This window comes from Dipodomys merriami, unplaced genomic scaffold, assembly GCF_024711535.1.
Source record: "Dipodomys merriami isolate MVZ:Mamm:240054 unplaced genomic scaffold, mDipMer1.0.p SCAF_28, whole genome shotgun sequence".
NCBI lineage: Eukaryota > Metazoa > Chordata > Mammalia > Rodentia > Heteromyidae > Dipodomys > Dipodomys merriami.
The window spans coordinates 9,127,228-9,139,843 of record NW_027204270.1 but is presented as its reverse complement, the minus strand read 5'-3'; the positions used below and the strand labels follow the sequence as shown (position 1 = coordinate 9,139,843).

General features: G+C 40.7%; 1 protein-coding gene, 1 non-coding gene and 1 pseudogene across 16 annotated transcripts in view; 1 reads left to right on the top strand and 2 right to left on the bottom strand.

The window, feature by feature from the left end:
* The window catches only part of Pum1 (pumilio RNA binding family member 1), a 135,566-nt gene that overhangs the window by 29,331 nt on the left and 93,619 nt on the right, over positions 1-12,616 (bottom strand). For all 15 annotated transcript variants that reach the window (XM_070037418.1, XM_070037417.1, XM_070037421.1 and 12 more), the window contains 3 exons: positions 5,408-5,559; positions 2,863-3,001; positions 486-629 (listed from right to left, as the gene is read on the bottom strand). In XM_070037418.1, coding sequence (XP_069893519.1) covers positions 486-629; positions 2,863-3,001; positions 5,408-5,559 — 435 coding nt within the window. The remainder of the gene's footprint in view (positions 1-485; positions 630-2,862; positions 3,002-5,407; positions 5,560-12,616) is intronic.
* On the bottom strand, positions 2,670-2,742 carry LOC138838477 (small nucleolar RNA SNORD103/SNORD85). The gene has a single exon (XR_011375615.1). It is a non-coding gene; the product is annotated as a small nucleolar RNA SNORD103/SNORD85 (small nucleolar RNA).
* LOC138837966 (cobalamin trafficking protein CblD-like) lies at positions 8,323-9,214 on the top strand (annotated as a pseudogene).

Sequence of the window (12,616 nt, the reverse complement as noted above, 5' to 3'; positions counted from 1 at the left end):
GGCCTCAAAAGCATACACTAGTATGAATGGGATTGGAGAACAACTTAAGGTAAAGATATATTTGTCCTGCTAGTTCTTATAATAACTTCCTCTACCACTACCACTAAATCAAATAGTGTACACACACACACACACACACACACACACACACACACACACACTTTTTATCTGAAAAACCAATCAAATGGGTTTCTGTGAGATTAGCCTTGAAATTCTGCCAAGAGTGCCATGTTACGTGAGTAATCCAACTTCCTACGATGTCAATGGAGCCGCTCCTTGCTTCTAACCAGGTGGTACATGCCAATCAGCAGAATCAGAATCCACCAAGGTCATTTGCTGCTTCTGATTCTTTCTTTGAGATATTACAGGGTTAGATAATGCCAAGAATTATTAAATAAAGTACATTTCATCCTATTTTAAGAATAACCTTCACCATCTCCCCCTACCTTTCAGACCCATCACAGGGTCTCCCAAAGGAAGCTCACCTGCTTGTGCTGCTGAGGAACTAATGATTACTGGAGCAGGAGCTACAAGCCGAACAGGAGCTCCAAGGCCATTTCTTGCTCCTGCATTCACCACAAGAGCACCAGTTTGGTCATAGTAAGCAGCAGGAGCCAAAACTGGATAGCCTAGGAATAACAAGGCAAACACAAAGATATAAACTGCAGTCTCCATTTTGTCCACCATTTTACTTACCCACAATAGACTACCACGCAAAAGTATTACACAAAGTTTTCAGTTTCTAAGTTTTCAATTGCATGCTTTTCTGGGAAGTATGGTGAAATCTCACAGCACTCTGTTCCACTTGCCAGGGCTGTAAGTAATCCCTCTGTCCATACATCAGGGCTGTGAATACTTCCCTCCTGTCAGTCCTTAGGAGCCTTCTCAATAACCACATCTGTTAACATATCAATTTGACTACTACTATTCAAGAAACCCTTACTGTTTTTGATAATGGTTCCAAAGCACAAGGAAATAATAGCAATCTGGTAATTCATAAATGCCAGAAGCCACCACAAAAGATAAAAATTCTTGACTTAATAAAAAAAAGAATAAAAATTGCATGCTCAAAACTCTACAATAACTATGGTTACTAAAGGGGTGTGTGTGTGTGTGTGTGTGTGTGTGTGTGTGTGTGTGTGTGTGTGTGTGTGTGTGTGTGTGTGTGTGTGTGTGTGTGTGTGTGTGTGTGTGTGTGTGTGTGTGTGTGTATGTGTGTGTGTGTGTGTGTGTGTGTGTGTGTGTGTGTGGAGAAAAATAGTGGTAAGAGGTCAGGAGTAATCACTTTCAGGCATTTCTACAAGCTTAGAGGGTACAAGGTTAAGGAAGCACTTACGTACTTAGGGGGAAAAAAAGTGCTTCCTGGATACCAGCGTATTGCAAATAGTCACAATCTCAGCATTGAAGTCAGCCCTAGGTTTATATCCTGGCTCTACTGCTTAAATAGCTGCAAGGCCCTGAATCTCTTGACATCATTTCCTGATCTGTAAAAGAATGATGATAACAGTAACATCTCCTTCGCAAAGAACTCAGGAAGATGCAGTTGAGTTTGAAGGGTCTGATGCCTGGCACACAGGAGTACACAAGAAGGGACAGTGCTATCCACTGCTGCTTGTGAAAAAAGTATTTACCTGTGCTTGCCACCAGAAAGCATGCACTACAATTTTCTGTTTTCTTCTCTACAGAAATAACAGGGGAAGGGGCTAGGAAGGTAGCTCAGTGGTAGAGTGTTTGCCTTGCATGCCTGAGGCCCTGGGTTCGATTCCTCAGCACCACATAAGCAAAAAAGAAAAAAGCCAGAAGTGGTGCTGTGGCTCAAGTGGTAGAGTGCTAGCCTTGAGCTGAAGAGCTGAGGGACAGCGCCCAGGCCCAGAGTTCAGGCTCTATGACCCTACCCAAAAAAAAAAAAAAAAAAAAAAAGAAATAACAGGGGAAGTGGGGCTGTGGCTCAAGTGGTAGAGTGCTCTCCTTGAGCTTGAAGAGCTGAGGGACAGTGCCCAGGCCCAGAGTTCAGGCTCCATGACCGACAAAAACAAAAAGCAAAAAACAAAAAAGAAATAACAGAAGCTACTATGACAATTACAGTATTTGCATACCAAATAGTAATTTAAGCCCAATATCCTGTAAATCCACAGGAAAAGGCTAGACATTGTTCAATTAACAAGGTCTATCATTGCAACAGAAGATAAAACAAATTTTAAAGATACACGAGTATTTCCAAAACAAGCAAGCAAAGAAACCCATAAATGTTAGTAGCTAACAAAACAAATGAAGCTACGCAGGGTTATTCATAACTGAATCAGGTAGGTAGCTGTGCTTCAGTCAATAAACTGACAAAATTAAACTGAGACCCAACAAGAACTTGTTGCAATGTCCAGCCTCATACAAAGCACAGGACAGTGAGCCAAGAACACATACTCATGATACATGCACAGAGTAAACAGCAAAATAACACCCCTAGTATTTGGGGGGGATAAATCCTAGAAATGCAGAGGATAATCTTTACAAGGGATACAAGTAATTTTCTCCTAATTATACTATTCAAATACATAAGCATAAAGACTAATGGAGTAATGCTAAGGTAGGCTAACAATGATGCTACCTATCCTTACTCCTCAGGGCAAAAACTGAGTGGACATTCACATGACCTCCAGTAAGTAAGACTGTCAACTGGCTCAGAACAATGCTCTCATCAATGAACTATCGTCTAAGTGAGGGCAAGTGTTTATCATCCTTGCCAGTTTCCAAAACACAAGAAGTCTGGGAAAGCTGAAAATAGTACCTACTCTCCTGCATTCATCCCAAAGAAGTAGGCATCCTCTCTTACCCCTCCCAGAATTAAAAACTACCATACAGCTTTACCTGGCATGCCTGCAGCCAGACCCTGTCCAAATGCAAGGGCAGAGTTCACAGCTGCAGCTGCCACTAGTGGATCTGTTTGCTGTCCCTGCTGATTCTGATTTGGGGTCAAAGGACGCTGGCTTGCTCCTCCACGGAGAACCTAGGAATGGGAGACAGAAATAAGTTAATGACTTTCTTCTCAGGCTAAGTACTTAAAATTTATCATACATGCCAGTTGACTTGGGGAGGTGGGGAGGTGCATACAGGAGAAGAATCAGTCTTGGGGCTCAAACTCAGGGCCTAGGCACTGTCCCTAAGCTTAATATTAACGTTCTACCACTTGAGCCATAGCGCCACTACACTAATGTCCAATCAACCAGCAAAAAGGCAGAAGTCAAGCCAGGCGAGGTGGCTCACACCTGTAATCCTAGCTACTCAGGGGACTGAGATCTGAGGATCACAGTTCAAAGTCAGCCAGGGCAGAAGAGTCTGTGAAATTCTTATCTCCAATAAACCACTCATAAAACTGGAAGTGGCACTGTGGTTCAAGTGGTAGAGCACTCGCCTTGAGCTGAAGAGTGCAGGGACAGAGTTCAAGCCCCACAACCGACCAAAAAAAAAAAAAAAAAAAAGGTAGAAGTCTTACATATTTTCTTCCCGGATAGCTTTGAACCAAGATCCTCAGATCTCAGCCTTCTGTAGCTAGGATTATAGGCATGAGCCACAGACACCCAATCTTCCAGTTGAGTTTTAAAGATTAACAGTTCTGAAAGTTTCCTCATACTGGTTTTATATAGCATAGCTATAAGGATAAAAACCCAAGTACTAGCATGGTGAAATTGTGTTCTACCATTTTTAGTTATCACCTTTAGACACAGTGAGAAGTATGTAACAAGAGCTATTTGATTCCTACCATGTGGCAGATACTAGAGGCAGAGCTATGGACAAGGCAGGCAAAGCCCCTGGCTTTGTGGAGAACTTGCTCCAGTGAATAGGACAGATGACACTGAAGAATTACATATCAGTGTTCTGACAAGAAGCCGAGAAAGAAGAAAGAACAGACAGAGTAGGAGGGAGCAGTTTGATAAGACAATTAACTTTTAAAATATCTGTGTTTAAACAAACATATGTGAAGCTATATTCTTTATGAGAAATACGAGAACATTTCTCTACCCTTCAACACTGTTCCCCTTTAATCAAATTCCAAATAGTGGCTAGGCACAGTGGATTATGTCTATAATCCCAGTATTCACCAGGTTAACACAGGAAAACCAACAGTTTGAGGCAAGCCTGGGCTGCATTAAAAGAACAGAAAACAAAAAACAAAGCACACACAACTCAAGTATGCCAGATAGGAGTGAAAAAGCTAAGCAATAGCACAAGGCCCCAAATTCAAAGCCCAGCACTAACACACATGTGCATGTATACAAAGAAAAGCTTTAACTCATGCTACCAGGCAGAAAAGCCTATGACTCAATATTTCCAAATCACTAGCAAAAAGCTGGGAGAAAAGCCAAATGAGAGCAAGTGGCCCAGAATACAAGCCCCAGTAGTAGCACCAAATAAATAAATAAATAAATAAATAAATAAATAAATAAATAAATAAATAAATAAATAAATAAATAAAATAAAATAAATAAAATAAAAAATAAATTAAAAATAAAAAATGTGAGCCAGGCACTGGTAGATCACGCCTGTAATTCTAACCACTCAGGAGGCTATGATCTGAGGACAGTGGTTTGGGGGGAGACATGGGGGGTCCCATGAGATTCTTATCTGCAATTAACCACCAAAAAAAAAAAAAAAAAAAAAACCAACCAAAAAAGCTGGAAGTGGAGCTGTGACTCAACTGGTAGAGCACCAGCTTTGAGCACAAAAGGCTGTCCTCCTGAGTAGCTAGGATTACAGATATGTGCCACCCCACCTAGCCTAATGTTAGGTATTTTTAAGTAAGCATTTAGGGTGGGATTTCTTTCTTTTCTTTCTTTTTTTGGGGGGAGCTTTCTACTTTGCTACAACTTATAGCAATGAAGAGATATTCATCTAATAATAAGGAGGGGGGGAAATGGTGTATTTGAGAATAGATCAACTGCTTAGCAGTTTTTCCAAGCTCAATTGAAAACTCCTATAAGTTAACATATGTATAATATGTTTAAGATTTCTGATTAATTCAATAGTAATGGTAAATAAACAGCACACATGGCTGACAACCCATCAAGCAAACTTCAATGTGATCTGAAAATTCTCAAGCGGGAACTAGAGAATGCTAACTGGAAAAACATCCCTATTACTCTGAAGACTCGTTGTTACTTGCTACCAATGTAACCTTATCTGAACAACACTTTTAAACAACTTTCTCGTATCAAATTGAAGTAATATCACCTCGTCAAGTTACAATGGCCAAGAAGAGGCTGATGCTTAAAGATGTTCTGCACAAAAAATTCACTCTGGGTCCGGAACACAGATTCACACACAAGGAAAACTCATGTATCCAGAGGTTTCCTAAAAGGTACCACATCACCTATTAGCTACAGACAACAGTAAAAGTCATACTTGTTCCCTTTACCTGCTGCCCTCCTTGCTGAGCCTGTGGGGTGGTCTGCTGGTTAGCAGAATTGGTTGCAGCTGCAGCAGCAGCAGCTTGCTGCTGGAAAAGACTGGCAGGGTAGACTCCCCAGGGAGTGACGCCATAATACTGGTGAGGGACCACAGCGGGGCCTAAAAACAGCAAACAAAAGGTAAAGTTTATAAACTCTTAGGGTGTCCAAAGACTGTATCTGACCTAACAGGTCCTACTCTGATCCAAAATCTTTAAGTATTAATGAATTCACTGATTTGTGCTATGTAATTATTGACTGCCTTTGTAAAAACAGAAAATACTGTACAAGACCATGACAGCAAAGACTCCAGGACTACTGGACTAGAGAAAGACAAAGGGTCACAATGGTAAAGATACTGATAGGTGGATAATAAGTGCAGCAAGAAACTGGAAGTTGGACTTTAAAGATAGAGCAGAGATACAAGTGTGGTCATTTGAGAGAAAATATATGGAGGGCTTGTAGGCCTAAAGTGGTAGAAAAGAACAAAATTCAGTTGTACCATTTTAATGGTGAGCATGGCACCTGAAGGATGGGAAAGATATCACGACGATGCTGCATCACTAACTCCAGAAGCATGGAAACCTACCAGTCATTGTATCACAAAACCCAAAATCCAACCGAACCACTGTTTAATTTGAAACATTTGGCTGTGTTCTACTTTCTATTTTTAAAGTCACAAAAGTTATTCAACACAAGTATATACAGATGTTAATGTATGATTTCACCCCCCTCAAGGCTAACACTACCACTTGATCTTCTGCTCCACTTCTGGCTATTTTAGTAATTAACTGAAGAGTATCATGGACTTTCCTGTCCAGGCTGGCTTCAAACCACAGTCCTCAGATCTCAGCCTCTTGAGTAGCTAGGCTTACAAGCGTGGCACCAAAGCCAGGTACTGGTGGCTCATGCCTATAAGCCTAGCTACTCAAGAGGCTGAGATGTGAGGATCGTGCTTTGAAGCTAGCTCACGCAAAAAAGTCCCTGTGAGACTCTCATCTCCAATTAACCACTCAAAAACCGGAAGTGGCACTGTGGCTTAAGGTGGTAGAGCACTAGCCTTGAGCACAAACAGGCTCAGGGGCAGCTCCCAGGCTCTGAGTACAAGCCCCACAACTGACGAGAAATAAAATCTGAGTAAATATGAATACCAATACAAAAAAAAAACCCACAAAAACAAAAACACAGTACCTTGGCTTGTTACAGACCAGCAGAATATCCTAAATAAAGTTAAGCATACTGCTTGAATCTAAATGATCTGTTCACCTTCTTTGGCAACAAGCTACATACAGGTCCATTCTTTGCCAAATAGGGTAGGTACAGACACAGAATGTTTACCCAGACAGAAACTTAGTTGTAGCAGAAGTCTAATTCATATAATTCTCTGATGAAGATGGTGATAAAGAAGACAGAGGGAAAGTGGTGCTGTGGCTTATGTGGTACAGTACTAGCCTTGAGCAAAAAAGCAGCTCAGGGAACATGCCAGGTCCCGGAGTTCAAACCCCAGGACCAGCGCCCCTCCCCCACCCCAAGAAGACAGAGCATGCATGCAAATTTGCAAATCAAAAATAACATAATAAAGCAGTCATTTTGCTATGTACATTTTAAATTAGAAAATGCTATAGAAAAACATGCAAAAAGACTCAAAGCCTGCCTCTCAAATCTGCTGAAATACATCTCCAATTTAAACTTTCTTAAAGCAAGTTCAACATCTGCAATTTGTTCATTAATAAGCAAAGCTGACACTGGCATTCCACAAAGTTGCTCAAATTATAGCTATTTTGAAACAGCAGCTAATTCTCATCAAACAACTACCACATTAAGTCAAGTAAGCTGGCTCATTTCACTCTCTGACCACATTTTAAGCTTCTAAAATAGTCTCATTGTACCGCTACCCAATAAGCTGTGACCCTGTGTATGCATGCATGCATGCATGCATGCACGCGCGCGCTGTTAATAAAGCTTGAACTCAAGACCTCACCCTCTTGCATGGTGTTTCCGCTCACTTTTTCTACCCCTTTGAGCCACATCTCTACTTCTGGCTTTTATGGTGATTAACTGGAGTTAAGTTTTATGGATCTGTCTTGCCCAGGCTGACTTTAAATCATGATCCTCAGATCTCAGCCTCTGAAGTAGCTGGAATTATAGGTCTGATGGGTGGTGGGCTAAGTCCAGTGACGTTTCTACTGGGCTTAGCTAAAATTAACAAATTCTGTTTACCAGCAAGGGTGCCCATGGTGAAATTCAAAACCTGAATCAAAATGAAGGTACTGTTTAGAAACTATGTTATCTATTGTATTACAATAAGCAAGTGGACTCATCAGAACCATAATACTGGCTGGGCACTGGTAGCTCACACCTGTAAATCCTAGATACAAAGGAGGTTGAGATCTGGGGGGAAAAAAACACAGTTCGAAGCCAGCTTGGGCAAAGACTCTTACCTCCTGTTAACCACCAAAAAGCTGGAAGCAGAGCTGGGGTTCAAGTGGTAGAGTACAAAAGCTCAGGGACAGCACCCAGGCCCTGAGTTTAAGCCCCAGAAACAGCAAAAATAAAAATACAAACTGTCTCCAAATTGAAGAAATTGTGTTCAGACACTAATCAGGTAAAGAAAAGAATAAGGGGTGCAACCATTTTGCTGGTGCTTCCAGAAGATGGAATTGCTGGCTGGGCCGGGCCGGGCCGGGCTGGGCTGGGCTGGGCTGGGCTGGGCTGGGCTGGGCTGGGCTGGGCTGGGCTGGGCTGGGCTGGGCTGGGCTGGGCTGGGCCAGGCCCGGCTGCTGAGGCCGAGGCCTGATAGGTTCCAATGGTTTCCGCCCAGTTTCTGCCCCTCTAAATTGGCTTATCTTCGGCCCAAAGCTCTCCGAAAACAGGACCTTCAGGCTCTGATGAATTCATGTGGCCACTTCACCTATAGATACATGCTCTAGAACTGTATGGCCTGATAAAACTATGGGACCTTTTGGACCTCAAGATCAAAGATTCCAGCTTCCAGGAAGCAGGTTTTGATTGTCACTTCAATGGGACTGCTATCCAGAAGAAAAACAAGGTTTCATAAAACTGCCTGATGTTGGGGCTGGGAAGTTGGCTCAGTGGTAGAGTGCTCGCCTTGCAAGCTTAAAGCCCTGGGTTCGATTCCTCAGCACCACATAAGCAGAAAAAAAAAAAAAGCTGGAAGTGGCGCTGTGGCTCAAGTGGTAGAGCGCTAGCCTTGAGCTGAAGAGCTGAGGGACAGCGCCCAGGCCCAGAGTTCAAGCCCCACGACCGGACCCAAAAAAAACAAAAAAAAAAAACAAAAAACAAAAAAAACTGCCTGATGTTCTAGCAGAACCATTACCCACAAGACCTGAGTTTGTGATAGCACAATATATGAATGAATTTCAGATTCTGAATCACTATTTTCAAAAGTGGCCAATAGCAAACTAATGATTCGAACTATAACTCAGAAAACTAAAGAATGATATGACTGGAGTGAAGGGATAGAAGCTGAAAGAGAAATGTTGCTAGAAAAGTTCATTTAATAGTACTAAGAAATGTGCTATGCTCTTCCACTTTACTGACCCATCATCTGGTTTGACATTTTTTGGACCATATATAAACAATACTCTTTGAAACAGATGAACACTGACATATGGGATTTTCTGTTGATGATCTTGGCTGCTGTAAAGTGATCTGTCATAGATTCCTGGGGTACCCACTGGTTGTAGGAAGTATCTTTACTAATGCAAAGTATCTTTACTAATAACCATATTATGAGGAAATTAAATGGACACTAGAAGTAATATCATTTTGTTTACAGTACTATTGAAATAACCAAAAACTGAGCTACACTTATACTTTCAGACTTCAGCATACTTATATTTAGGCATTTATTTCAATGTTTATTTTTAGGCATTTATTTCCACATTTAAGGACTTACAACATTCACAAGTGACTTGAAATTTTAAGTGTTAATTATTCATATAAGTGAATACATATTAACTATATCCACATTCTGAAGAATGTAGTAATGTAACCCAGCATATGATAGCTTAATTCTACATTATTGCAAAAGCCTTGCGTTTTTTCCCCAAAAAATAAGATAACTTATGTTTTTCACTGCAGAATTTTTATATACTTCTTAAAGATGTTTAAAGGAGATGTAATCATCTTCAAGCTCTTAAAAAAATAATGCAATTGAGAATTACAAATCTGTTAAGCATCCTGGTTATCAGTTTGAATATTACTTTGAAATAAAGGTGGGCAAGTAAAGAATAAAAATAAATTACTATGCATAAAGTATGGAAATCTCATTCTTAGGCACATAAAAAACTAATTAACTCTTTTTTTTGCGGGGGGGGGGGGGTCAATCATGGGGCCTGAACTCTGGGCCTGGGCACTGTCTCTCAGCTCAAGGTTAGCACTCTACCACTTGAGCCACAGCCCCACTTCCGGCTTTTTCTGCTTATGTGGTGCTGAGGAATCAAACATAGGGCCTCATGCATGCAAGGCAAACATTCTTCCACTTAGCTACCTTCCCAGCCCAATTCTTAACTCTTTTTTTTTTTTTTTTTGGTCGGTCGTGGGGCTTGAACTCTGGGCCTGGGCGTTGTCCCTCAGCTCTTCAGCTCAAGGCGAGCACTCTACCACTTGAGCTACAGCACCACTTCCGGTTTTCTGGTGGTTTATTGGAGATAGGAGTCTCACGGTCTTTCTTGCCCGGGCTGGCTTTGAACTGCGATCCTCAGATCTCAGCCTCCTGAGTAGCTAGGATTACAGGCGTGAGCCACCAGTGCCCAGCCCAATTCTTAACTCTTGATTGAAAAAGTAATTATTTCTTTCAGATAAAACTCTGAGCTGCCAACTCTACTAATACCAACGCTTAACTCCATTACTTTACAGAAGTGCCTCATTTGTAGTTTAGATTTTCTTCTTTTAGTTTTGTATGGAGGTTTGAACTCAGAACTTCAAGCTTGTATCCAAGCACTCTACACCTGAGCCATACTTCTAGCCCTTAATTATTTTTGAGCAGGCATGCACCTGGACTACAATCAGCCTTACTACTTTAGCCTTCCTGTTGTACCTGGGATGACTGTCACACCACCACACCCAGCTTCTGCTGAGGTAAAGTCTGAGCTTTAAACCTAAGCCTTCCATTCTCAGCTTTCAGAGTAACTAGAATTACAGGCATGAGCCACTGATGCTCAGCCCTGTCTGAGTATTCTAAAAGAGCTGTATTTCACCAGTGAGTCGTTTGCTAGTTTAAAAAAAAAAAAAAACTCAGGAGAAAAACAACTTCTACCAAATGACTTATTTGAAATGATTTTTTTCTTTATTTAATGAAATGCCTACTTACAAGTTTATTTTTAGCTACAAATGGTTGTGCACAGGATTACAATTTAAGGTGTTCGTTTATGTATACAGTGCATCTTGATCAGTCACCTCTTCCATCATTCTCTCTCCCTTCTACCTCTTCCCTAGCAGTCGCAGTTTCCTTCTCACTTCCTTCATCAAATATGTACATGAGTATTATGAATTAATCCACCATTCCATTTTCCATTCAGCCACTCTCTCTCATTACTCCATTCAAAATGTTTTACCTTCCTGATACTCATTATAATAACTGTGTGAAAATTGCTCAAAGGGTTTACACCATACACTGTGCTTCAGTCTGCTTGGTAGCATATATATATATGCATATGCCCCTGTGCATATTTACCTGGAGGTTGTGTTTTGTATCTGTGGTCCATATTTGAGGAAAAACATGCACCATTTGTCTGTGTAAGCCTAATGTACTTCACACAGTATGGTATTTTTCAGATCTATATCCTGGCAAATGAAAAGATTTTATTGTTCCTAATAGCTGAATAAAATTCCATTATATATAATGTATATAAAATATGTATATAACTGGGTGCTGGTGGCTCACGTCTGTAATCTTAGCTACTCGGGAGGCTGAGATCTGAGAATCACGGTTCAAAGCCAGCCTGGGCAGAAAAGTTCGTGAGACTCTGATCTCCAATAAACCACTAGAAAACCAGAAGTGGTACTGTGGCTCAAGTGGTAGAGCACTCGCCTTGAGCTGAAGAGTACCAGGACAGCGCCCAGGCCCAGAGTTCAAGCCCCATGACCGACCAAAAAATTAAAAAAAAAAAAATTTATTAAATATGTATATATATATATATATATATATATATGTATATATATATGTATATACGTGTCTATATGTGTGTGTATATATATATATGTGTGTGTATATATATATATAATATAAAGAAACAGTAAGAAAAAAATCAAAGACTCAATCTGTACTTAAGTTTCCTCACTATACAATAAATAGGTATACTAAGTGCTGGCAGAGCAGAGGGAATGTAACCACCTTGAAAAGATGGGTGGGTACCTGCAATGGTAGTTCTATGGCTCCCCAAAAAGCCAACAAAGAACACCCAGTACTAGCACCACACCAGCACTGGGATAGTACCATAAGCATTTAGATTTACCTTTACTTATTTTAAGTGGCACGGGGCCTACAATTCAAGTAAGGAAGATATCTCAGAGCTAATAATTGCTGTGTTTAGAGCATCAAAATTCCTGCTTCCATTCCTGTGTTATCAATACAGAGGTTCCACATTTGGGTAGTTAATATTTCCTGATATGTGGAAAGTATGCAGCCTGGCTCAGATGATGACTACAAAAAACAAGGTTCTCATCGTCAAACTATCACTTCATTGACTGTCAATTATGTTATCCCTTGATCTTTGTTTCAAGGAATATATTAATATAAAAAAGGACCTCAAAAGAAAGGTAACTCAAGATAGCACAGCCACTCTGTATGATATACTGAAGTGTAAGCATAGACTGTATGACCTCACATAAGATAGCACTCCAACTCCCAAACTGAAAATAACCATTTATGAACTCATGTGAAAGGCAAGTATGTAAGACTATGTCTGCCAAGTGCGTAAGTGTGAGATAAATGTTAATGGAAGTTAACAAAGGTCACTCTACTAGAAAAAACTATTTTTCCCCAAAGGAAGAGGTGAGATCTACATTAAATATGCTCCCCTCACAAGCCTATGAAAGGCTACTCTGTACTGTGCTCATAATTGTGATCATGTCTTATAATAAAATCAGCCACGGCACTTTCCAGGGAAAAATTGGGGAAAAGAGTCTACTAGAAAAGACTAAGAGTGTGAGGA